General features: G+C 42.5%; 3 protein-coding genes across 5 annotated transcripts; 1 reads left to right on the top strand and 2 right to left on the bottom strand.

Annotated features, from left to right (window-relative positions):
* Window positions 1–3,000: 3,000 nt before the first annotated feature.
* Window positions 3,001–5,528, top strand: p2ry12 (purinergic receptor P2Y12). Its single transcript, XM_028961995.1, has 2 exons — window positions 3,001–3,145; window positions 4,043–5,528. The coding sequence occupies exon 2, from the start codon at window positions 4,053–4,055 to the stop codon at window positions 5,112–5,114; it is 1,062 nt and encodes a 353-aa protein (XP_028817828.1). The 5' UTR covers window positions 3,001–3,145; window positions 4,043–4,052; the 3' UTR covers window positions 5,115–5,528.
* On the bottom strand, window positions 5,245–8,640 carry p2ry13 (purinergic receptor P2Y13). The gene is made up of 2 exons (XM_028961996.1): window positions 8,539–8,640; window positions 5,245–6,831 (listed from the first exon to the last, which is right to left on the bottom strand). Exon 2 carries the CDS (start codon window positions 6,806–6,808, stop codon window positions 5,813–5,815), a length of 996 nt encoding a protein of 331 aa, XP_028817829.1. The 5' UTR covers window positions 6,809–6,831; window positions 8,539–8,640; the 3' UTR covers window positions 5,245–5,812.
* A 3,551-nt stretch (window positions 8,641–12,191) lies between these two features.
* Window positions 12,192–26,176, bottom strand: hif1al (hypoxia inducible factor 1 subunit alpha, like). Of its 3 annotated transcripts, none has more exons than XM_028961098.1 (15): window positions 19,907–20,012; window positions 19,513–19,703; window positions 19,260–19,414; window positions 17,980–18,064; window positions 17,774–17,889; window positions 17,059–17,243; window positions 16,087–16,193; window positions 15,849–15,996; window positions 15,553–15,761; window positions 15,340–15,473; window positions 15,178–15,249; window positions 14,560–14,702; window positions 14,249–14,354; window positions 14,034–14,154; window positions 12,192–13,950 (listed from the first exon to the last, which is right to left on the bottom strand). In XM_028961098.1, the coding sequence occupies exons 1-15, from the start codon at window positions 19,957–19,959 to the stop codon at window positions 13,871–13,873; spliced, it is 1,905 nt and encodes a 634-aa protein (XP_028816931.1). In that variant the 5' UTR covers window positions 19,960–20,012; the 3' UTR covers window positions 12,192–13,870. The 3 variants fall into 3 exon arrangements, with proteins under 3 accessions (XP_028816931.1, XP_028816932.1, XP_028816933.1); XM_028961099.1 differs by having other exon boundaries at window positions 19,260–19,411; XM_028961100.1 differs by lacking the exon at window positions 19,907–20,012 and adding an exon at window positions 26,059–26,176 and having other exon boundaries at window positions 12,193–13,950.
* Window positions 26,177–26,336: the final 160 nt, after the last annotated feature.

Raw genomic sequence — 26,336 nt, 5'->3', positions numbered from 1 at the left:
TTTAAATTGAAAAATGTTCAATGAATATGAAGGTCTGGCATTCTCACCAATTAACTGAGATATACTGTTGAAATTAAATGAGAAATTAAAGTTCCTCTGTGTTTATAAAGTTAATTAATAATCTAATTGCATCATTAGAAGTGGATTATTAGTCATCAGAGGGTGGTAGTAGCCTAGTGGGTAACACACTCGCCTATGAACCAGAAGACCCAGGTTCGAATCCCACTTACTACCATTGTGTCCCTGAGCAAGACACTTAACCCTAAATTGCTCCAGGGAGACTGTCCCTGTAACTACTGATTGTAAGTCGCTCTGGATAAGGGCGTCTGATAAATGCTGTAAATGTAAATGTAAATGTAAGCTAATTCCTTTTTGAATTTCAAACTGTTCATTTTTTCAAGCAATGTGTCATCAGCAAACCTTCCTACCAATAATGTGTTTTCAAAATGTATAATGAATCATTGTTGTGCATTTTGGTCTTATTTTCTGTATCCACTTTCTACAACAAAACATGAAAAATTTGATTAGGACCAAAAGATATTTTACAGACTTCCTTAACTATGGCTCAACTCTGATGTGAGAAGAAAAGGTTTAGGTGAGCTAGGACTTTCCATGATCACATCTATCCTGTGTGCCAGATGCATGTGGGAGGTAAATCTGTGTTTTGGTTGTGGATGAACACTGAGGTCATGTTGTAATTCACAACTCTCAAGTCAACAGTCTATTCGTCGCAACATTTTATGGCCTTGTAGTGGCCCTACGGCTGACCTTGTTGCTGACCTTCAAATTGTATATTTTACTTTCACCTCAAACATCCATGTGTTTTAGACCTTCAGTCTCTTTGAAAACCTTTGGGCGAAGACTGAAAAAAAATTGGCAAGGTTATACATTTTGATTTGATTCATGAAGCTTTGTGATATTGATGCTTTGCCATTCCAATGTCCCCAAATGACTGAGCACATATTTGTAATATTTGTCAGCACACAAAGCGATTTAAATCTCATGGTCTCTTATAACCTTGAAGGTCTGAAAACAGTTTGAGTTGGTGACAATATAAGAGTACGTGGCTACTACAGGCACGACTTGAAATGACGTCACATCAGACCAATGTACACAAGCGTCAGTTTTTTGCAAACAAATTTGCACAATGCCGCCAGCTTGTTTTAACCCACACAGGCTCTGCCCACATCACCATCTGTGCAGATTATGTATCTTAATTTTTTTTTGTAGTGAACATAGTTGGATTATAACAACATAGTTATAAAATGCTCAAAAAATGTAAGTACACTCAAAACTTGTTTTTGTCAGGATTAAGTTATATTAACTTGCTTCTTTTAATAACCTAGAATTAGAACGCCTTCTACCAGTGACTTCTAAACATGTGATGTAAGATCAGAGGTCATGTGCTGTTATAGTCCCATAAATCATTAAGCATCCCAAATGAAGCGTTTTCTAAGTAAAATGACATTGCATTGCATTCTTTCAGCTGGGGTTAAGCAACAAATAAAAGTTATAGTCTGAGATTTTGGAGAGAGAAGTTTAACTATATTTTGTGAGTGTGTGTGTGTGTGTGTGTGTGTGTGTGTGTGTGTGTGTGTGTGTGTGTGTGTGTGTGTGTGTGTGTATTCCCACCAACACATGGGTTCAAAAGATGACAGAGTATAAAAAATTATAAACACAGGAACATGTTTTGCTGCTGAGGATTATTGAACATCCAGGTTTATGGGGAATGCAAAGCCAGCAGTCTTCAGGGCCATGGCTTGAACATTTCTCACTACCGTGCTCCTTGTCCACAGCAGCAGTTATTTCATACAGTATACTGACATCTGCTGGCTGGAAAAATGAATATTTTCGCAACATCACAGTAGGCAGGGTAGTGAATCTGATGCTGCATGTATAATGCAGCAGTTTGAATCTATTGGACAGTCAATTGAGGTTACATGTGGCCTTGATGAAAGTGAAACGATTGTCATTGTGAAACACTGCAGCACAGCATACGGTGCACATAACGAAATGTGTCCTCTGCTTTTAACCATCACCCTTGGTGAGCAGCATTACTACAAAAGTCGCGGTATAATGCATCAGTTTTGTTCTTGCAATAATCCACTAATACCTTTATTTTCATTGTTTTTTTTGCGTTTTATTATGTTCAGCTTTTTAATGGTTTTTGGGACCCTTGTGTTTGTGACAGTCACAGTTGCTGAAGTCCTCCTAATCTTCTTACTGCAGAAGTGGCAACTGGCTGACACTACATGTTGAGCAACATCGCAGACTGCAAACTGACCTCCCGTAAAAGATAGAAGTCAGCCACTAAGGCAAAAGTTTCTTCCTATTCCGCTCAGTTTAGTTCTCCATAATCGCAAACTCTTGTTATCAAATTTTTCACACATTTGGGAGCAGTTTCAGCAATAGAAACTAGACTTTTGCCCACTTGTCAAGATGGTTTGGCTAGAAATTTTATATTTACATGCATGCCTGAAGCACAATTTCAGCTTTGGTTTTCTATTATTATTTTACTACTAATAGCCAACCATTTATTAATGATAAAAAAAAAGATTAAGTTTACCTCTGCATCTGAAACTCATTTATGAAGCAACCCATTCATCAAGGTTCTCTTCTAAAATTACTTAAAATATTTCTCATTTTAGGAGACATACATTAAAAGAAGCCTAGCATCATCGTTTTAAATTATATGAATTGGATTTGTCCTGTAAAACTGCACCCTTAAAAGATGAAAAATTACAAAGCAATTGTGTCAGTCTCTGATGTCTGAATATAACTGTAGAATTACGATTTACAATTTCTGCATCCAATTAATGGGTCTTGTACCTAAATCCCGCATGAAGGGAGCTCTTCAGACTTACGACATACGACAATTAGACATTTAAGCAAAACATGCAAGGTCATCTCACGTAAACATATCCGTGTAAGACTGCAGCAGACTTCCCTCCTCCAGCAAACGGATGGAGTGGGCATTTTATATTTAGATCCAGCAGTCCCTCCATCTAAACAGCACGCCAGGAAGCTAAATGAGGATGTACGAGTGAAATTACTTTTCATGCCTCAGTCTTCCCATGCGAGGGTGGGGAATGTGAGCTGCGTCCTTCGCAAACCCGAGCAGTGCCAAACTGACCATAACTGGATGGTGAGTAAGTTCCTTTGTTCCGCCGAGGCGTCAGGTTTTCACAGAAACGTGTTGCGAAGTGGGTGTTCAGATTCCTCCTTCTGTTGACAGGCACACGCAGTGCAAACAGGTGGTGCGAGGATGCATGTGGCTGGATTATAGATGAGGATTTAATCCACAAAATCTTTTAACTGGGAATTTGCTGTGATGCATTCTTAGTTTTTAACACATGACGGGCAGCTTTGAAAAATACAGGTGAAGACTAATGCGTTTCAAAAAAAATTTTCAATGTCTTTTTTTAATGCATTTGATTCCAGTCCGGTTAGGATCCATATTATATTGCACATTTTGGTAATATAATATGCAATAATCATTTTCCTCTGTTGCTCCCTTTAAAAGAGTAAATTCAAAATCTAAATAAATGTTATGTGTATGACATATTAAATCCTCCTAACCAGAAGAAATCTCTACTATTAATATGGAGACGCACAGTGAAGGAGTTGTAGGGCCGATTCTAGTGTTGCATTTTTGTGTGCGCATTTGTATTATTTTCAGTAGATCCAGCAAGCTTGTGGTGAGTCTTTTTCCAGAGAATGGAAATCAGGTGCGACAGATAAAAAAAATATTCAAATGCACACATGACTCGCTGCTTTTCTGGGCACATCATCAGAATCAAACTTTATGTGAAAAGCACAGTTTGACTGAACTATCAAGACATTTTATTTCTATTAATATTTCCCGGAAGCTGGGTTTTTTATTAAAAATATAAAAGAGCAGACCATTTCCCTGTCACTGTCTTTTCATACTGTGTTCTAGTGGTACAGGCTTAATATTTGTCATTAATCATGATTAATTTGTAATAAAAGGTGAAACACTTGGATGCCTATTATTTTATTATTTTATTTTATCCCCTTTTAGAAATAACCTCATGGATCATACAGTAGCTCTGTCATCAGTAACTGTACACCAGAATGACACCAACAGCTCATCGGTGGGCTGTTCCCGTGACAACGTGCTGAAGACAACAGTGTTCCCAGTGTTGTATTCCTTTTTGTTCCTGATGGGGCTGTTGCTCAACAGCCTGGCAGTGTGGGTCTTCTTACGCATCCCCAGTCGCTCCAACTTCATCATCTACCTGAAGAACGTAGTGGTGGCTGATGTTCTAATGACCTTCACTTTCCCATTCAAGATCCTGTCCGACTCAAACCTGGCCTCCACAGCCATTCGCGTCTTCGTCTGCCGTGTGACTTCGGTGCTCTTCTACCTCACCATGTACATCAGCATCCTCTTCTTTGGGCTCATTAGCATTGACCGTTGCCGAAAGACCCTTCAGCCATTCGTGGGCACCAACGCCACCCAACTGAAGCGTCGGAAGATCCTCTCATGTGTCATCTGGGCATGTCTCCTTGCCCTCTCCCTTCCCAACATGATTCTGTCCAGCCTCCCTCCACCCGCAGCCCATTTTAAGTGCAGTGACCTGAAGACAGACTTCGGGCTGTACTGGCATGAGGTGGTGAACCACGTGTGCCAGGTCATCTTTTGGAGCAACCTGGTGACCGTGGTAGTGTGCTACACCCTCATCACCAAAGAACTCTACAGCTCATACTCTAGGACTGGAGGGAACATGGGGCCTGCTGGTTCGCTGCCATGCCGGCAAGATGGCAAGAAAAAGGTGAGGGCTAACGTCTTCCTGGTGCTGGCGGTGTTCTTCATCTGCTTCGTGCCCTTCCACTTCGCCCGGGTGCCCTACACCATGAGCCAGACGCGAGGGCAGATGTTCGACTGCAAGCAGAAGCTGGCGTTCTTTCAGCTGAAGGAGAGCACCCTCTGGCTGTCTTCTCTGAACTCACTGCTGGACCCTCTCATCTACTTCTTCCTCTGCAAGTCTTTCAGGGCGTGTCTCTTCAGCACGCTGCACCTCGCTCCTGGCGCTTGCAGGAGGTTGAGGGACCTGGGCACTGACAGCGGTGAAAGCACCTTGCCGCTTTAGTTCCTCTAACCCTGTGGTTGAGTAATTAAAGAGTGTGGTTGGAGCTCTGGCAGGAAGTGTGAGGGCTGATGAAAAGATAGAGTGACTTTACAAAACTGAACAACTGAAGAACGTTCTGGAGGCCGGAGGGAGCAACTTTATTATACAGGAGAAATTGTTCAAAACATACATGCATTAAGCAGGCACTGAACACACAATGAACATTTATACATGTGAGATGATACTAACCCACAGATCAACACTTGTGAATCATTTTTACAAATTACTAATGGCTGTGTTACTCGAACTGATGTAATGAAGACTTTATATCTTTAATCAATCATTTCCCGTGAACCTCATATCATATATGTAAATATTTCCACGATTCATTTCCTGGTCACTTGCAAAGTCTGAAATAAAAGAAGTGTGCAAGGCAGATGTGGCTTCCTCAACCACAGCAATTCTGTAGGTCTAAACCAGGTCTTTAGACTTGACCATTACTGCAACACTCAGATGTTTACCAGCTGTCTACACAGTCTACACAGTCCACCTCATAAAATCTAAATCACATTCACAAAATGACACTTACACAGTAATAACACAACTCTTGATTATATATATTTTTTTCTGCATGCAACATACAAGCATTCAATATATACAAGCATACAATATATTTAAATTTAAAAATAGACCTGCTGTCTATATTTGCAAAATCCCCTTCACAGACGGGATTCTGTGACAGGGTCATCTTTGCTGCTTGAGCTTGAAGTATATTTTGGAAGAAAACTGAATTCAGAGAGTTTTTTCCGGAACGTTTTGCACAGGAAAAAGTAGATGAGAGGATCCAAGCAGATGTTTGTGGATGAAAGACACAAACTAATTTCTTTAGCCGCTTTCAACGCCGCCCATGTGCAGTTTGTCTTGTTCTTAACCTGCACCGCAGTGTAAGGGATCCGTATTATGTGATATGGTGCGAAACACACCAGGAACACTACAAGAACCACGAACACACGGGAGTTTGTCTTACGTCTCCCTTTGACATTGCTGCTGCCTGACTTTTGGTACGATTCAAATACCTTTTTAGCAATACAAGAATAAGACAGTGCAACCACTACTGAGACTGTCCAGAATAAAATGGTCTGTGCTTCAACCATATTTTTATGATGTTGTGCTCCTGCTGGATTTTTCATGCCCATGCAAAGCTCAGTAGAAATGTTTGAAGGCTCTTGATTGGTCAGCACCATGGTGGGTATGATGTTAAAACTCAACATAAGGGCCCATATCAGCGCAGTTACCAGTCTTGCAAAAAGGATGCTCTGGCCCAACACTTTGCCCCATGGCCTTACAATCTTGAAGAAGCGGTCGAGGCTAATAAGACCCATCAGTATGATGCTGATGTAAAAGCAGAGGTAGAAAACAACGCTGTTGAACCTGCAGGAGAAGGCCCTCAGTCCCAGAGAAGCGCCTGGTAATTCACTGGCGGCCCTGATAGGGAGGGTCATGGTCATCAGGAGGTCGGCCGCAACCAGGTTCTTCAAATAAACGATGAAGGTGGATTTAGAATGCAGGTGCATGGAAATCCAGACAGCCGTGACGTTTAGAAACAGGGCAGGCAAGAAGAGCAAGATGTAGAGCGCCCCAGTGACCAGCTGGATGGTATTTAAACTAAAGCCACAGTCCAGAGGATGGGTTGTTGTGTTGTTGAAGGGTGCCATTTTCTCTGCATGTCACATCAAACCTAAAGAGACAATGGAGTTGTTAAGGACTGGACATTGGCAATATCTTTATAGCATAGAGGCTGTGTTGTGTGTAGCCATGAATATCAGGGGAAACATTATTTCAGTGCAGTCACTGTATCTCAGCACATTAATGTGTTGTATCCAACAAACAAAACAACCAAGGAGATCACTGGAAATACTGAGAACTGGCAGACATGCTACTAAAGCTTGGATAGATAATGGACAAGCATCATCTTGTTGGAGCTCAATCATCGAACTGTAGTAAAAAAAAAAAAAGACATCTGAAAGGTAAAAGCATTCAAACACTGTGACATCCCATGTGTATGTTCTGTTTCTCTCTCTCTCTCTCTCTCTCTCTCTCTCTCTGTAATGTTGCAGGGCGGCTCCTCCTCAGCCCATGATTGGACTCCTCCCCCTTCCAGTCATGATTGGTGGGCTGTAAATAGGGAAGATTGCTCAAAATGGCATCTGCCTTGAGAACCAGAGAAGAGGGTGTTGGTGTGAAGCAAGAATGAAGTGGTGTGAAGTGAAGGATTGTGACCAGAGGACAAGAATAACATTGACTGAACCGAACTGTTTTGTGTGTGTTTTGTTTGGCTATATGTGTTTGGCTTACCCTAGACCAGGGACGTAACACACACATACATGCTTTCACACCACACATGCACCGCTGATAAAATCACACACCGCAGCACCTCATGGGCCACCAAGCCTTGTGACATGCTGGAATTGTTGCCTTCATACTGGTTTTTCTTGTCAGTTTTTTTTGCGGTGAGTCTTTGCGGACATTATCTCTTGTTCAGTTTGTACTATGCAAATAAGGTTTTTTTGTTCATGCACTTGTTCTGACATCACGGAAAGACACGTGTTATTGAGGGTAATCATTAAAAATGGCTTCCATTTGCTTGAAGGTGTGGAGATTGGACTCCAGAGCAATGCAGATGTCCAGATTTGGTGGCTGCATCAGGCTAAGCAGGGAAGCACATGAAGTCATGCACACATCACACATTGTCCCTTCTGTACAAGTCTGTGGAGGCAGACTTATGATCTGGTGTTCCTTCGAATGGACAACTGTATGTAGGAATATACTGACAACCCGATATACTGAATGATCACACGTTTCGAGGTTCACAGGTTTCTAAAGGTGAAGAGAGCATGAGGTACCATGTTCAACTCTCAACTCAAAATCTTGATAAAAATTGAATTGACTTGAATTGTTATACTCCATGCCAACCTGAACACAGTCCAATCAGGTATTAGACTGAAAAATATTACGTCAACACACTTAAACACGTAAAAAGTGTACTGTTCATAAATCAATACCAAAATGTACTTAGTTTTCACAACAGGCTACGCAGCTCCTCGTCCAGGCAATGGTCATCTGTAAACTCGACTATTGTAACTCGCTTAACAATTCCCTAGCATGTTCTTTTCCTGACAAGTTAGGCCTCATCAGGGCTCATAATTTTGTAACTCAAAATCTATAGAAACGGAATGAGAATTGCTGGTGTCTTCCTCTTGTAAGTCGCTTTGGATAAAAGTGTGTGCCAAGTAAAGTAAAGTAATATCCATAAAGCTAGGTCAGAAAGGCCTGGTAGAGGCATGTTGCAATGCAAGAGGTGATAAACTGCATCACACATGGACCACTGCTGCAAAATATCATATCTCGCTCTCCAGCAAATTAAAAAAATTTGAGTAATACTTACACGTTTCGGGTTGCTGGACTGTAGCAGTGGACGTAGCTGACACTGTGAACACTGGAGAAAGTGCATGCACAGTACACATATCTGCACACATGTTTAAGTGGCCAGGGGGTGTGTTTAAAGACTTCCTGAAAAACATGACTAAGATCAGTGATGATTTTAAGATAGAAAGCACATCAGTTCTGTTTTGAAACCAGAACATTTCAGCTAATAACATTGAGTGAGATGAATGAAATTATATGATGAAAAGGTGCTGACAGAATACAAAAGAGCCCGACTTGTCACCTCAGCTGGTGCATCTGTTCGTGCTAAGACTACATTCGCCATCACTGAAGACATGTCAGAGCGCAGTTATTTATTTGCTTGTTTGTAAGACATGGTGGATGCTGAAATGTTCTGTGTGGTGGGTCTGAATGAACAGCTGTTAATTGAGCAAGGGCTACTCTGTTCATGAAAGTAATGAAAGAATGATTTGAAGGATTTGAGAAGATCTGCTAACTATTAGAAATGAGTCACTGCACCGCAGGCAAATTCACCAACGAGTGGTCGCAGACGGCCACAGAGGAGACGTGAGCAAGACAACGAGATAAAGAACCAAGGCAAGTCTTGGGTAGTGCAACATTCATGATACACAAGGAACAACATGACTTAACCAAAGAGGGAAGTGTGTCCAGGAAGAGATGTTATTAGTGGATGGAGTCTGTGATGAAACTACTGTGACGTGGTGAAGACTGATCAGATGTCCCTCTTTACTTAAATTACATAAACCCCCATAATTTAATCCCCAAACACATTTCCACTGCATTTCAGCCCTGCCACAAAAAGGGCCTGCTGAGATAATGTCAGTGATCTTCTCATTATCACAAGTGAGAGTGTTGAGGAGCACAAGGTTGGATGCTTTATAAGGAGGGTGATGCTTGAAATCATCGTTCATCATCTGTTAACCATGGTAACCTGCAAGGAAACACGTGCAGTCACCATCGTGTTGCATAAAAGGCTTCACAGGCGAGGATATTGCTGCTACTAAGATAACTAATTTATCGAATCATAGAAAACTCCAAGGAGAGAGGATTAAGTGTTGTGAAGATGGCCGGCAGGCCAAGAGGCAGGAGACGAGATCAGCATGGAAACCTCTAGTAACACACTCAGGACCACTGCAAATATGGTTCAAATTTTCCCCACTGTGATGGGGAAAGGAAGGATGATGAAGGGCTGTGGATGTATGGTTAACACAATCTACAAGAAATAACTTTATTCAGTTTTTATTGGGTATTTTTCTCAACAGCTGTTGCTATATCAATCATTTCAAATGGCAAATCTGATCATGCTAAATATCTGTTGGACTTTGCAAAAAGAGTGCAAACTATATACATATTTGTTATCACTGGTGGTCATTTTTTGACAGTCTGTTAGTGTGGAATGTTATTTTGACTAGAAGTGTGAGGTGGACACTTTCCTCAGTAAACTAAAACATAGGAGCATAAAAAGATGCACTGATGCTAAAAGTACCAAATTAAATTTATTTTTGTTAAAGTTTTGCTTTTTTTTTTTTTTTTTTCAAAAATAAGTGAACTAATACCGGTGGCCTGCTGGTTAATCATAAAGTTCAAATCCTGATCCACCAAGGTGCCACACTGCTCCCTGGGCACCTGTCATGGCTGCCCACTGCTCACCAAGAGTGATGGTTAAAAGCAGAGGACACATTTTGTTGTGTCACTGCGTGCTGTGCTGCAGTGCTTCACAATGACAACCACTTCATCATCCATCTTTCATCGACCATCAACTTTGTCATCCTTTTCGCCAGATGACCACCAGAATCGACCAGATTTCAGACTCCAGTCAGCTCTGGAGGAATCAGTGATCTTTTCACCATCACTCCTCCAGAGACACTGAGCTGCCCAGAGTGTCCCCGTTCAAACACAAGAGAGTGACAACACATACAGAAAGAAAATAGGACACGCAAAAGGACACATTTCGTTGTGTGCAAGTTTTCTTCAGTATTGAAGAGGAAACATCTTGCCCAATGTTGTTACTAGAAGAACTGAGCACCTGATACTTGGACCTTCCTCCATCTCCATCACTGCTCATTATCAACCACTGTGTGTCAGACTGTGAGGGAACTTCCCATCTTCTTGTTGGACCAGGGAGGTAAGTGGGGAGACAAGTTGCAAAAAGGTAAGTTCACAAGTAAGTTGTTTTCTCTAGACTTTAAAATGTAAGATTCAATTTGTAACAGGTACGTTTTTGTTAAATATGAAACATAGATTTAATGTCCTGAAGGTGGGGGCGAGGTAAAACCTAATTAATGACAACACATTTACATGAGCCTATTAGTTGCAGTTACCAATGAAATAGAATAGTTTCGTTCTCTGAAAAGGAGGGGTGGTGGTGTGGAAACGTAATGTAATTTATTATTGATTAATTTTAGTTAAGAACTGTTCATCACATCTCATTTATTGCCTTGTTTATGTTCTTATTCTTGTTTGTGAGACGGCCAGGGGCTGGGCTCGCGCAGCCGGCACTCAGACGCTGGTCAACAGGTCCTAATCGCTCCCATAGAGCAGGGACCGGTTTAAGGCAGGATGATGCGGCTGCATTAATGTGTTCAGGAGACTTACCTGAAATAAATAGTTTTATTCCTGATGTCCTGTGCCTGTGCTTCAGTCCCCCTCTGACCCTCAGTCGTGACAGTTTGAAATGTGTTTCGGTGATTGGTATTTGGTGTTTCACATATTTTAAGTTGGTTTCATTAACTGTTAAGGTTTTAATGAAATATTGCAATTTTCAGCCACCATTGTCAGGGGATATGTTTTAATAATCACAAGAGATATAAGAAACTGGATGCTGAGGAGGTGAAATGGAGGCTAGCCCCTTTCCCATGATATTTCCTTTTCCTCTTAAAGAATGCCGGGCTTTTAAAAAATCTTCATTTGTCGGGTTGGTTCGGATTCTGTCGGGCTCAGGCCAGGTTGGGCCTGACTTTTTAGGGTCGATAACAGCTCTAATGCAGCTCCTAACAAATTGGTGGAAACACATGGAGTTACCAGTAAGGGTGGAGACCATGAGAAAAATCAGGATGTGGCGCCCTCTGGTGGGCCAGACGGACCAGGACATTACACTCTTGATCCAAATCCATCTTGGCACGTTTCATTTTATCCTAGTAATGTTCGCACATAATTGTTAGATTCCAATAAATATTTTACAGTACACATATCGTCTTTTAGTATTTTTAGCATTATTAGTAGTAGTCGTATTTAGGAACACATACTGGAAATTTAGTAATTTCCTCTGAAGAACTGCACAAGGTTATGCAAAGGACCAAAAAAAAAATAATAATAATTTACATGAGCCTATTAGTTGCAGTTACCAATAAAATAGAATAAAGTTTCGTTCTCTGAAAAGGAGGGGAAAAGTAATGTCATTTATTAATGATTAATTTTAGTTAAAAACTGATCATCACATCTCACTTATTTGCCTTGTTTATGTTCTTATTCTTGTTTGTGAGATGGCCAGGGGCTGGGCTCGCGCAGCCGGCACTCAGACGCTGGTCAACAGGTCCTAATCGCTCCCATAGAGCAGGGACCTGTTCAAGGCAGGACGACGCGGCTGCATTAATGTAAAATGACTTTATTTCAGTTAAAAAAAAAAAATCAGTTACACCATTAAAAGGAACATGGACAAACCAAACCAACACTACAGATGATCAGTATTATGAAATGAAATAAAAAGGAGAAAATATAACAGAGTGGATCATTCATTTGGAGTAAGGTCCCATGAAATAGTTCTAGACTGTATCTGGTATTCACTGGGGTCCTTAAAAAGATGAATAAAAAAGGTAGGGGGAAAAACGAATTTAAAGGAGACAAAGTCCACCACTCACAAAAGGAAGGGCTGACCGGAATTTTCCTGTAAGCTTTCCAAAGCAAGGATTGGCCACAACAGATTAAATATATTTAAACAATTCACATATTTAGCCAAAAACATAGCACCAATTTTAGCTAAGCTTAAATGTGTAACTGTTCGCTGTTAACATTTCAAAGCATAATAAAAAACAATTTAAAAACAGTAGTTATGTGACTAAAGAAAATTGAGAAACTTTAATATACAAACAGGATCACAGTAAGCCTGATAAAAGGATTGTAATTATTAAAAAAAATAAACATGCCACTGAATTTTGATTTTTGTTAGAGGAATACGGTAATTGTAATCATAGTAACATGGATCACAAAACAGTATAAAATCCGTACAATGACAAAATAAGGCTTGTAGAGTAAAGTCTTTTTTTCTACAGAAAACACTTTATTTATGCATCAATGCCACTTAATGAACTTGAGGTAATATTTGGGTTTCACGCCTTCTTGGACAAATGTTTTTGTACTGAAAAGCAGCATTTGATAACTTCACAAATAGCTTTAAAACTTACTCCAGAAACATGGAGTAATTTTAAACCATTTTGAATGGCAAAAAGCTTCAGAAACAATCTGACATTATATTTTTTTCCTCCACCCTTGCATTTAAAATCACATTTGCTCATGATGCATGACTTGTGCGTAAGTTTGAAGCAATATTTAAAAAAATAAAATAAAAAAAGAGCCCTAATGCCAAAAGTGTGGATGGAGTCTAATCTACAATGGTACATAGAGCTACCCCACCCCATTCACAGTAAACTACATTGGAAATAAATCTAAGTTAAGGACAAGAGCTAAAATCCATGGAAGTACCACTTGATGTCAAAAATAAAATGAATGTGAATATGAGTTCACTAGAAAGACCTATAAAATCCTATTCAATCATCCAGATCCTTCCCCCACTCTTAGCTGGGGTTAGGGGTCAAAGTTTGAATGGAGTAGACCAAGCTCTCCTTCAGGTGCCCAGCATGAATCACTTGCTAAATGAAAGTAGTTAAATAAATGAGGCCCAACTCCAACACCAAGGCCTGCAATTGGAACTGGATTCTTGGTTTGTTCCCTCACAAAATATTTCAGAGAAAGCACGGCTGAGCACTGCTGAAGATTTTCTGGTTTAATAAAATGAAAGTCAAAAGAAAGAAAAAAAATGCATAATGGGATAAGCTGTGTGCATTATAAAGATTAATTGTAGCCCAAAAAATGTGCTGGATACATCAGAAATTTATGGATTACATAATGTAATGATAAAACATGCAAAAACACTGTTTTGTGAACACAGCGTACATATGCAATGTAGTAATAAAGTAATAATAACAACAATAATAATAATACAAAAAAAAAAAATCCAGTCATGGTAGTGGATGAATTCAACCCAACTACTAGAAATAAAGCTTGTGCTGGCAGGTTTGAGGCAGACGACCGCCCTTTCAGGTGAGTGGTGACACCAACTCCACTCCTTTACCAAGTGGGTCGGGCGGCCGCGATATGAAGGTGTCTCTCATTAGGGCTGTAAAGGACAAGGAGACACGAGGTAAGCAAAGTGTTGCTAGTGAAAAGGCCAATACTTGTGGTCCGCCCGACAATGCATACCGGCTGTATCACAAAACCCCGGTGTTCCGCCAAGAATGGGGTCTCTGTCGGTCAACAGGTGGCTGTGCAGTTTTGGCTCAAGCTCAAACGCATCAGACTCATCTGAATGCACCAGGCAGCCCTGTCGCAATAAACCAAATTTCCCGAATACATTTTCCAAATTTCCCCGTAACATGTATAGATCTACCACAAAAGATGACTTCACAAACTCCTACCAGGAAGCCTTGGTTGATTAGAAGCTCCTCCTCAACTGAAGTCTTTCTCTGTCTCTTCTCCCATGGCTTGGTGAGGGCAGGCAGATCATCATCTGACTCATAACAGCTAAACCATATATAGAGTAGAGTACACATAAAACTTTACAGCTTTAGGACTCACCACAAACACAAAACAGAGTCACTAGTCACTATCACTACTTCTCACCGTGGACAACCCATATTTAGACTAAGTCAGAGTTTCACAACACTGATCGTGAACCACTGCCATTTACTGGCACGCTATTTAAATCAGCAATCCCAAAAAGACATACCGTTTCCTGGACATCCCGGCACCAGCACAATCGGTAGAGGTCATGGTGTCAGCTTCTGGCAGCTGGCTCAGAAAGGTGAGCTGGAAGTCATCGTCCATTGAGATATAAGGGGCCAGCATGTCCAGGTCCATTTCATCCACCCCCTAAAAGACAATGCAGCGACAAAAATTGGTAATAGTCCTGAGCACCGTGACTAGATCAACACCAACATTGGCATTAAAAATCACTGAGGGCCGTTAATTCAGGGATATAAAAAAAAAAATGCAGATTTATTAGGTCACTTTATTTCTAAAGCACCTTTAACAAATGTGTCTTCCATCAGTAATTGAACACTGCTGATCTGTAGAACCACCTCGGTCCCCAAATTAAAATTTCCTTAAAAACCTGCTGCTGTTTCTTACGTCATAACAAATGCCTACCTCACCCGTTTTTCTTCTTTTGCACGTAAAACCGTATTTTTTATGAATGTGCTCCAGCGTACTGTTATTCGCACTGTTGAAATTCTTCACACTTGTGGTTCACATGTATCTACTGAACACAAATTACGTTTTTGATATCTATGCCTAAGAGGGCACAGAGGTGGCTTCTTTGAATGATCGGTGATGGCGAAAAACGTACCCCAGTCAGGCCTCCTTCGTTCTCCGGTTTATCAGCAAAGAATTTCTCAACCCCACCAGCCTCCAATGGCAACTGTTCCACAAGCAGGGAGAAAGATTAACTTACAAAACATTTTTACACATTTCTGAAAGGCGTGTGATGCGCCATCGCATCAATCCTTACCTGAGCTGGTGGAGATGAGGGTTCGTCAAATATGGGGGAGAGGAGCTGAAGCAGCTTGGGGGTGCAGAGGTCTTTTGGGCACTGGGGCACAGAGTCGGGGCTTGGTGGACGGCAGAAGCACAGCTCCGGGGACTCTGAGGAAATGGCATTACAACAATGGTGTATGACAACAACATATGAAAAGCGAGGGAAGATTCGGGTGAAGGTAATCACCTGTAAGCGGGATAATGGTGTCTCCCAAGGAAGGAGCCAAGTGCAAAAGCTTCTCTGGGCTCTCCTTCAGCTGGAAGAACAGATCAGCAGTCTTCTCGCAGTCTTTCTCAGTCTGCTCCTCCTCGGATTTTATCACAGTCTTCATTCTGGGGCTTGAGGATGATCGGGTTTGCTCTGCTGAGAAGACCACTTCAGCCTGTTCCACTCCACTGAAAGGCACACAGGGAGAGTCAGATCTACTCCAACAAAGAACTGACCGTGAAGAGAGGACTGAGTAAGGCAGGACGATTTGTTACCTGAGGATGAAATTCAGGCAGACCACAGCTTCAGGCTGAGCTGTTTTGTTGTTGTAGATGACGGTGGCCTGAGTCTCTGCCCACACGAAACCCCCGTTCTTCGCCAGGAAGCGGTAGTGGCTGCTCCTTACCTGGCCTTTAGACAGTACTTCAGGGGGAGGGGGGAAATGTTTTTAATATTTTGTGTGAACCTAACAATTTTAGTGTGAACAGTCAAGAGCCTTCAATTAACACTCACAAACATGCAAGCTCTTGGTCACGTGATCAAAATCCAGGGCATGGATGTACTCAAAAGTTGAACGGCCAATCAAATCGTCTGGATCATAGCCCACCAACTCAGTCACCCTACAGAGATTGAAGAATCAGAGCATGAAAGGTGAGAGAAATTACTTCTAAGCTGTTTGCATTCTGCTACAGAGGCATCTTTAAAGGTTTTTTTGCTTTTTTATAGGTCTGAAGTCTCTTTCCAAAGCCTTATTCAGTTCATTTTCCTATCTAACCTAATGACGACATATGGGGACAAATTCCAGAATCGACCGTCTGAGCTGCTGCTCTCTGAACGGTGAAGAATAATGACGAAAGCACTCTTTAAACCAATCACCATTTTTAGCCACTGCAGGACGATGCACTGCATCGTATTAATGTTAAATCACCTCACTAAGTGACAATTTGAAGATATGTAGCTAGTTCAACACACCCAGGCTCTGAGCCTCTGTATCTGACCAGCCTTTAGATTGGAAATAGCTATAAACAGGACTCAACCTCAGCTAAACAAATATATCATAATAATAATAATAAAAATGATTATAGTATAATACTCCCACTATTTCTTCCTGGTAAAGGAAATTTAGTCTACATCTAAATTCCCACAGAGACGGGAATTTAGCTAGGTTCATTACAATTACAGCATTTATCAGACGCCCTTATCCAGAGCAACTTACAATCAGTAGTTACAGGGACAGTCCCCCCCCCCGGAGACACTCAGGGTTAAGTGTCTTGCTCAGGGACACAATGGTAGTAAGTGGGAATTGAACCTGCGTCCTCTGGTTCATAGGCGAGTGTGTTACCCACTAGGCTGCTACTACCCGACTTCCACTCTTTATTTATAATTTTTTATTATTATTAATATATATTTGTTTTGCTGAGGTTGAGGTTCAGTCCCTCCTCCCGAGAATCATACTACCGCTACCTGTGACATTTCCATTCCTACCTTCCATCGCACTCTGTGAAGAGCAAATCCATGCTGTGGCGGGTGAGGAAGGTGCTACAGTCCAGCGGGAACTCCACACTGGATGGGTGGGGGATGGGCTCGCACAGCAGGATGAGGAAGCTGCCGGCAGGACACGACTCTTCCTCGCCACTGAACGTGTGCATGTGGCCTGCGCAGTGGAGCACCTGGGAGAAGGTGCAGAAACGATCATGTGTTCATGACCGGAGCTCAGCGCAGGTCCGGAGGCCGTGCTCTCAGGCTTCACTCCTTGTTTATACATTTTCTTTCCACCCCGCCCCCTCAACCTCTGCAGACATGTGAGCATGACACACACACACACACACACACACACACACACACAGAGACTTAATGGCTCTGTGGTCTAAGTGTGGGAACGAGGGGCCGATTCTTCACAAACGACCTTCTGATTGGAGCTAAATGGAGCAAATGGCTGTTGCCACGGAGTCCACGCCCTATCTGGACAGTGGCCAGGAGAAAGAACATATGACTGTTGAGATGTACGTGCGTGCGTGCTAGTGTGCAGTTATTCCAAGGCTAGGACTGGGGAACCAAAACCATGGTCAGCTAAGATAAGAAGAGCAGCGCGCTTCGCCTAAGCACTTAAGGCGCTTATTACTACTTACGTCAGCGCACCTTGGAGGTTACAGAGCGCTCGCTGCGCTCCGGTACAGGCAGGGAGCTGAAGGACACGTACCTTCCAGGTGGCAGACTTGATGTTAACAGTTCTGCCCCGTGTGGTGAGGGTGCTCTTCATTCTCAAGAAGAAACTTCGCTCTGTTAGCCTTTCGGTCTGCTTCTTTTTGAAAAGAGCTGCAGGACGGCAACAATGCATTAGAATAATAATAATAATAATAATAATAATAATAATAATAATGTTACTTATAACTGACTTTTTCGTACCTGGTCTCGGAGCCAGAAGATCCTTCAGTTCCTCTTGATCACAAGGGTGCACAAAATCGTAGACACTCTGTCCCAGCAACTCCAGCTACGGAGCACGTGTACAAGACAAAGACGCGCCGTTAAGTTACAATGCAGAAAAACACACACACAAAAGCACCGCCTGACATGTGCAGAGAAATATATTTAGCCCCCTGTCTCATCGCTGCTTCGATAACAGCTAATTATAGCAGCAGAACACGCCGCACCACCCCATTTTAATCCACCGTAGGTGGACGCCAGGGTTCCAGAAGCCAAGCCAGTGAAGGAGAACATTCTGCACATCAGGATCACGCACAGTATGTGTACACGTCTGTGTCCAATGACCACATTAACCGTTTATAGCAGAGACAGGAAAAGCTAAACTACAGTACATGTTCCTTTTGCAGCGTCTTAGATCAGGGGTCGGCAAGCTTTAACACTCAAAGAGCCATTTGGACCCGGTTTCCACAGAAGAGAAAGCATGTAAATGTAAATGTGTGCTTATGACATGTAATGTGAAGGTAACGCTGCATTTATTATTTTTACTTATATGCGAAGAATAAAATACACTGCCAGGACACTTTTTTACTAGCAGGAATATGAGAGTAGAAGCTGGTAACATGATGGAAAAACCTAGAAAAAAAAAAAAAAAAGACTATACTAACTCTACACAACTTACTTATCAACGTAAAGTCAACATATGCAAATCATTAAACACTAAATGTTACATGGCGGACATATATACGCATATAGGGCATTAGTGAAACACATTGCATTTTAATGTAACAAGATCACAATAATCTTCAAATTTCGAACGGAAATACAAAAAAAAAAAAAAAAAAAACTTATATATTTTCCAAAGCAGACACGGAGCCGCAGTCCAAGGATGAAAGAAACCATGGGTTGCCGACCACCGTTCTAGAGTAAGTTATGCTTTTGTAAAGTTCAGCTTTATCGTCATTGCAGCTACATAGTGAAATGAAATAACGTTTCTCCGAAACCTAATATGTAACATATTGAACAATTAAACAAAGTGACACAAAGCGCACATGTACGACACAGACAAACTGGGCTACATAAAGTGCAAACAGGGGGACACAGGCAGTGCAAGATGAACATTTAAATGACATTAAGACATGTAGACAACAGTGAGACAGACAGCGTTAAACTACTGAAACGAATAATAAATGCGCACACATGTAAGAACACACACACATTTAGCAATAATGCTTGAGATTATTTAGGGGCTGAGCTCCACTGACCTGTGTGATGCCGATGTACTTGCTTACACACTCCGACAAGAAGACCATGTCCCCTTCCTCAGTGAGAACCAAGATGAACCCATCCAGTGCTTGCTGGTACAGTTCATCGATTGGCTCCTCCTTTACCATGGCTGGCTCTGTTGTGGCACTTACTGCTACACACACACACACACACACACACACACAAGACCTTGTCAACACTCATCAGTAATAGTATCTGCTGAGCACGTGTGGAATGTCAGAGACACCCTACCAGACTTGAGGACGTGTCGCATGCGCAGGAAGCTGAGGGTCACACGCATGATGGCCGCCTTGTCCAGGTGGGAGGAGACACGGCGCGACAGGGGAAGAGTGTGGGCGAGCTCGTAGAACACCTCGGTCTCCTGGCCGCGCCTGCTGCGCGCCGCGTCGCGGGAACGCACCTTCCTCGGGTCCGAACTCAGCCTGCGAGGAGGGGAAGGGAGTCCGGATGAAACAATGCAATTAATCTGCAAAACGTTGCCAGTCATCTACAGAGCCGAGAGAAAGCGAAACATTTAAATATTATGGGTCCCTTCAGGCACAACAAACGCGACCCAGACGAAATAACACGCGACGCAGACATAACATATAAGCAGAAAACAAAGAAACTTCACAACTTTACTTACATTTGAAATCCGTTGTTGCAAATCGGTGACATTTCCGGGGGAGTAAATTGCATTTCACACTTTCCAAAATGTTTTGGCCAAAGGCAAAGCAAACCTCCCCCGGCCAAAAAACAAAACAAAAAAAAAAGCTGAAACAAGCCCCACCCCCTTTCCCCTCCTCCGCCGAAATCTGCAGTCACGCCATTTATGACACGAACCCAGACCTTCTTCCCCCATGGCAGCCCTTTAACCTGCCCTCAACCCACCCCCGCAAGCATGCTCTTCTAATAAACAACCGCCCCGTCCAGGAGATCCGGGATCTGCCGAGAACACCCCCCACCCCCCCTTCATTCCTCCAGGCGGCCAAGAAAAATCCTTTCATTCGCCAATTTCCACGCGCTGCTCAGAGCGGCTTAAAAGCCTCGTCGGCATCCGGGGAACTTCATGGGCGTCGGCCCAGCAGGGGGGTCCGACGCCAAGCTCCTATTTCATCCCAGGAGCGTCTCCTGCCAGGCCGGGCCCTGTCTTTTTGGGGACACTGTGCGCTAAAAGGAGACTCCAACAGTCCTGCTAGGAGACACGTGGACCTGAACCGGAATCAAACGCTCCTGTAGGGATGTGAAGAGAACATGGAAATTCTGGTGGTCCTCAAATGTTCCACACCACCATGGAATATCTGGCAGATCTGGCTCTTTGTTTTAAAGACCAGCATGTTGACTGGTCTGAGAAAATATATTTTATTAACATATTAAAATCAATCAGGAACACAGCTTTGTTTGTGCCATTCTATCTATTTTCAGTTGACGTCTGGGACGTTTTCAGTTGTACTGAATTCCTCAACAGCCTGAAGTCAAAAGAGTTCCTTTATCATGAGCAAACACTAAAAACAAGAAAAGCAGCCCTCCAGCCTCCAGAACACCATTAAAGGCCGTAAAACAACTGGCATCATCAGGTCTGGTTCTCCCTCACATGACCAACATCCACGTTCTTACAGAAATTCAACAATGCTCCTGGTTTTTCCGGGGACCTGGAAACCCAGGTTAAAATGTCTTTCTCCCCCCCCCCCCCCCTCCTTAACCCCGATGACTTTTAGAATTTAGTTTGTTGAAAAAAAATATATACTTCAGGGCAAATGACATCATGTGATACATGACTACTTTTCCCAGGAACGAGAAGTTTGGACTCTACACAACACAACTGTAAAACTATTATAGTAACTAATCCAAAGTTAGGGGAAAAAAATAGGCGTCCGGGCAGCAGTGTGTGGGGACGGTGCTTTACTTAGTGGCACCTTGGCAGTTTGGGATTCGAACCAGCAACCTTCCAATTACGGATAGGTTTTCTTACCCACCAGGCCACCACTGGCCCTCTGACCTGTCTGATTATGCAGATTTACAGTTGACTCATTATTGTTCCAAGAGTCATTATAGATCCATTGTCAAAAAGAAGCTAGTTGAAGCAACGTGCCAAGTAATTTCCAGAATTCCAAGATGACTGTTCCTTACAGCTTGTCCTGCACATGTACTGAAATTCAGTAAACACGACCCATGTGTCAGATAAGAGGGGGGAAAGGCTGCATCAGGGCTCATGTTGCAAGCAACATTAGTCCAGAACACAAAGGATCCAGGACTTGGTGTTCCTTCCACTTTTTTATTGCATTATGTCGCAATGACAGCAATAACAACGTCTTCGCAATCCAGGCAATTTCCGGGTTCCTGCCTGTGAGCAGCAATCCACCGGTCCTCCGTTCTCCTCCACTTCACGAACGAGGTGGATCCTGGCTGCAGCCTCCCACCGCTGGTTACTGGAGAAAGTGCACAGGCGCGACGGACTGCCCCAGACCCATTGTCTGGGGGGACGGGGGGAACTGGAGGAGCTGCATGTGCGTACGTGTTGGTGGGGGATTGTGCACATCATATGGGAAGGACGGGGGGGGAGGCATGAACGGCAGACTGGGACGGATCCTGTCAACACCTTGACTGGACTGAGCAGGGGCCTTCAAAGGGGCCCCCGAAGTAAATGAGCTGTGTGAATGACGGCATTTTATTTACTCCACTAAACACCGGGACATCAGTCCACCGGCTAGTAATGAGCTTCTTATGCCATGTTAATAACAGGGTGATCAGATGCGGGAATTCCAAATTAGTACAAAGCACATCTTTAGGCTTCCAAAGCAACGTTTTCACTTTATACCAGCCACTATATTTCATGTTAAAGCCTTATTTATGTACCATGCCCTTTATAGACTGATAGTCCTAAGCACTGATAATGATCATATCCAGAGCGACTTACAATCAGTAGTTACAGGGACAGTCCCCCCGGACGTGCACATTAGGTGCCTGAATTACAAAGAAAATCTATAAAATCAAAGTCAATTACAGTTTCTTGTGTTACATTTACATTTCTGGTATTTGTCAGACCCCCTTAACCAGAGCGACTTACAATCAGTATTTACAGGGACAGTCCCCCCCCCTGGAGACACTCAGGGTTAAGTGTCTTGCTCAGGGACATAATGGTAGTAAGTGGGATTCGAACCTGGGTCTTCTGGTTCATTGGCGAGTGTGTTACCCACTAGGCTACTACTACCTACCTACCTACCACCTCATGATAAATGATAATACATTTATAAAGCACATTTTCAAAAACAGAGAGTTGTTCACCAAAGTTTTGTACACATAATAATACACTGACTAAAACCATGGGTGAGGGTACAATTAACATCAAGAGTAAAACAAGAAATAAAAGAAATGAAAACAATAATTAAAAAAAAAAAAAAAAAAAAAGCTCGATCTCATAAAGCCTGAGTATAAAGGTATGTTTACAACTGTTTATTTTTTTTTTTAAAGGCTAAGACGGACGGAGAAAGTTTGATGTACTGTGCTACGGTATTCCAGAGTTTCGGAGCTATAGCTGCAACGGACCAATCACCCTTGGATTTTAGGCGTCATATCACACATTTAAATCGACTCAGTACTAATGGCCGCAAAATCTTTGCACCTTGGCATTGTTTATTATTATTAATGCAGATCACGGTTATAAAAACGTAACGTCTACAGTATTCAGGCGTTAGTATTCAGACCAAATGACATATCCACATGGTGACTCTTCAGCCAAGTGACAACCGCTTCTCATCTACTGCACCAAGTAACACGGCATTACCGGGGTGCACCGCATCATAATCTGTGGAAATAGCACGATAAGGCCCCGGCCAGCCTCCGGGTTCGATGGCATCTTATGCAATCAGCAGGCAAACACGAGGAGGAACTTTTAACCTGCAAGTAAAATGCTGCTGCTGCTGCTTTAGTTGCCTTCATTCATCAATAACCAAAAACTTGCCAAGTGAGAGACTGCCCCACATCACATGACATTCAGCAGAATCCTACCCTGCCGGACAAAATCCAGCACACGAGCCTGGACGCGCAAATCACAATTTTGAAAAATTGTCAAAGTTGTTGCTATCAAAGCACGCAGCAGGAGAGGTTTGGCAAAGCATTTGAAACAATGTCAGTCCGAATCATACGTGGAGTTGAGAGACGAGTAAAGTTGTTGTATTATGAATATTTTACTTGCGAAGTAAGTCAACTGTAAGAATTGCTGCGTCCTCACGTCTCTGTCCGTGCTTTATAACTACGCCATTGCATAACGCACATATATTTTTCATTTCTTTATGTAGTCTATATATAGATATATGACTATTTATTTAAAAGACACAGGCCAGACTTTAATGAAGCCAGCGCCCCTCCCTTCATTGTGAGGGAGGTTAATTGCAGGCTGTAGGTTAACCTCATGACTCCACGGCGCCGGAATCACAGGGTTACTATTCACCCTTTCACAGGCTGACTTTACAATGACGAGAAATCAAGGCCTGAGGGAGCGTGAGGAGGAGGACGGGGGGAGGACACAGCGAACAAAAAAAAAAAACTTAACCTCAAAAGACCCATTAAAAGAAAAGTGTGAGTGAGGAGAAAACATCAACGATAATAATCTTAATAATAAGGATTTGAAGGATGAATGAAAAAAATATATAATTCTAATAAATCTATGTATAATATATGTACATCTTTGAGATCAACAAGGTCTGAATGGAAACACCTACGGCCAAAAAACACGGCAGAGAAATGCACCCCGTCCCACCTCTCACGCTCCTCCTGGAGAACAGAAAGAACCAGGTCATTGGTGGGTTTGCAGCGTGTCTGTCAGGGCTGCATTTTCCAGCTCATTATCTCTGTGGACACAGAGCTGCCCTAACAGGTCGTTTAAGTCATGTAACTATTTGCAAAAATACTAAAAATTCCAAATGGTCTTCAACAGAAAAAAAGAAACGGAATATTCCTGTAATGGCATTTGAAATTAATTTATATATATATATATCAATACTGATATATTGTTCCAGCATGTTTACCACATGAGCTTTATTATAATAATAATAAAAAAGGATTCTTAATATAAAAAAGGGCTACGTTTAAAAAAGGTTGGGCATCATTATAAAGGCTTAATTATTTCCATGCACAAATTTTCAATGTCTTTCAAAAGGACTTTTAGAGTCATTCAGAAATGTCCTTGCTTTTCAATTAATCAATAATCAGTCATTAACAAAATCTACAATAATGAGGTAGTTCTTGCACTTCATACTGTACCAGCGTGAATTTGTTCAGTTTTATGGCTTCTTCAATCAACGCAACTGTTTTTAGTTTTACTAAGATCATTGAAGGGTTTTTTCTAATCATTGATGAAGCCTCTAAAGCATCAGACCTGGTTTAAAGAACACGGGATTCCACTGGAAGTCAAGACTAATTTGTTGCTGATGAAGTTCCTCTCCGCACGTTTGCGGATATTCCATCATATTCCAACAACGTGTACCATGGTATAACAACGTAATCTACGGTGACTACGTGTGACGCGCTCGAGCCTGGACAGGCGCCACGAGCTCTGCGAGTAGGAACGCGGTGTCCGGCCCCGGCAGGAGCGCGCTCTGGGCCCGCCCGGCCCTCTCTGCAACAACCGAACAGCCGCCCGGGCCGGCCTGAGCACCGCAACTCCCCACGGGGCGCGGGAACGTGCCCAGTCCCGGACCGAAAGGCCTCTGGAACAGAAACAGAGAACTTGCATGCGAGTGTGTGTGTGTGTGTGTGTGTGTGTAATAACAAGGCTTAGAATAGCTGCAATCCGTGTTTAAAGGATAAGGAACACAATGTTCACTTGTGCTGTTTTGTACCACAAGGAGGTGTAGAAGTACCTTACACAAGACACTTAAAAACCAGGAAGTCGGATAATCTATATCAATTTTATCTGCAGATACTTAGACATATATATATATATATATACACACACACACACACACACACATACATACACTCAGACTGTAATTAGCATGTTTTCAGGCACCGTTCAGGATTAAACTTGCAGCAACACCACCACAGAAAGCATGTCATGGTGAACATAGCATAGCATTACATAACATTGATGAGAAGAAAAACAAGAGTTCATTTTTTTGGTTTACAAGCAAACAAGCTAAAGTCTTATAGATGAGATTTGTTCATTAAAATATGCATTTGTTTAATGATTGAAACTCGTCTAATAAACACAAAACCACGCAGACAAAATGAAATGCTGGTGGTTGTGGCCAAACTTTCACAAAACGGTGACGTAATAACTTCGAAAGTTTCAGCCGCGTTTGCAACGCAACGTTACTCGGACGTTGCACTTTCGTTCTTTTTTTTTTTTAAGGAGCAAATGTTGCCGTGTCAGACTGTGCGAGGCTACTGACAGCTGTGATAATAATAACGGGACCCAGCGGATCTCGCTATACCGTCTCGGGTCCGGTTCTGAGCTTTCTTTTTAAACGCATGTGCACATGTGGAAATTAAATACTATATCCACTTCGAGGGAGTTTTATCGCGTCTCATCACACGAGCACAGCACAACCACGCCGAACGCGTAAGGAGATCCTTATCAACGAGGGCCTGATGTCGGAAGAATACGACGCAGGGCGAGCAGCAGAGTTTAAAAAAACACTACGCAAAATCCCAGTGCGAGTTTACTATCGGGAACTAAGCATCTGACACCGAAGTGAGTCGTGCACGACCGAAAGACCAAACGCGTTTCCCTTTGAAAAAAAAGCACGTGTTAAAACAAACACTTTAAGGACTGGCATTGGTGGGGGAAAAACATACCCTTTCGCCTCAGACTCAGCCATGGCGGAAGAAACGAGTCCGGGTTCCTCGATTATTTGTATGTTTGCCGAGACGCTGCGATCGCCGCCGCTCTGTTGTTGTTTTATCCAGTTCTGGTGCTGCCGAGCGCGGGGGCGCCAAAGAGCGAGGCGAGGGGCGCCTTCATATCACAATAAAAGTCGCCTCCCCACTTACCCTACACAAAACTCCACAACGCTTCGCCTGTCTAAGAAACGGTTCATTATTACATTTTATATAAAACACGCGTGCGATTTGGT

The sequence above is a fragment of the Denticeps clupeoides genome, chromosome 19, assembly GCF_900700375.1.
Source record: "Denticeps clupeoides chromosome 19, fDenClu1.1, whole genome shotgun sequence".
NCBI classification, from domain to species: Eukaryota; Metazoa; Chordata; class Actinopteri; order Clupeiformes; family Denticipitidae; genus Denticeps; species Denticeps clupeoides.
The sequence above is the reverse complement of the archived record's forward strand: the minus strand, read 5'-3'. Positions and strand labels throughout refer to the sequence as shown.

Coding starts and splice junctions, on each gene's coding strand:
- p2ry13 (XM_028961996.1), bottom strand. CDS start 6,808: ATGGCACCCTTCAACAACACAACAACCCATCCTCTGGACTGTGGCTTT.
- p2ry12 (XM_028961995.1), top strand. CDS start 4,053: ATGGATCATACAGTAGCTCTGTCATCAGTAACTGTACACCAGAATGAC.
- hif1al (XM_028961098.1), bottom strand. CDS start 19,959: ATGCAATTTACTCCCCCGGAAATGTCACCGATTTGCAACAACGGATTT. Junction 16,194..17,058: donor TTCACAGAGTGCGATGGAAG/GTAGGAATGGAA, acceptor CAATCTCTGTAG/GGTGACTGAGTTGGTGGGCT. Junction 14,155..14,248: donor TAATCAACCAAGGCTTCCTG/GTAGGAGTTTGT, acceptor TTATTGCGACAG/GGCTGCCTGGTGCATTCAGA.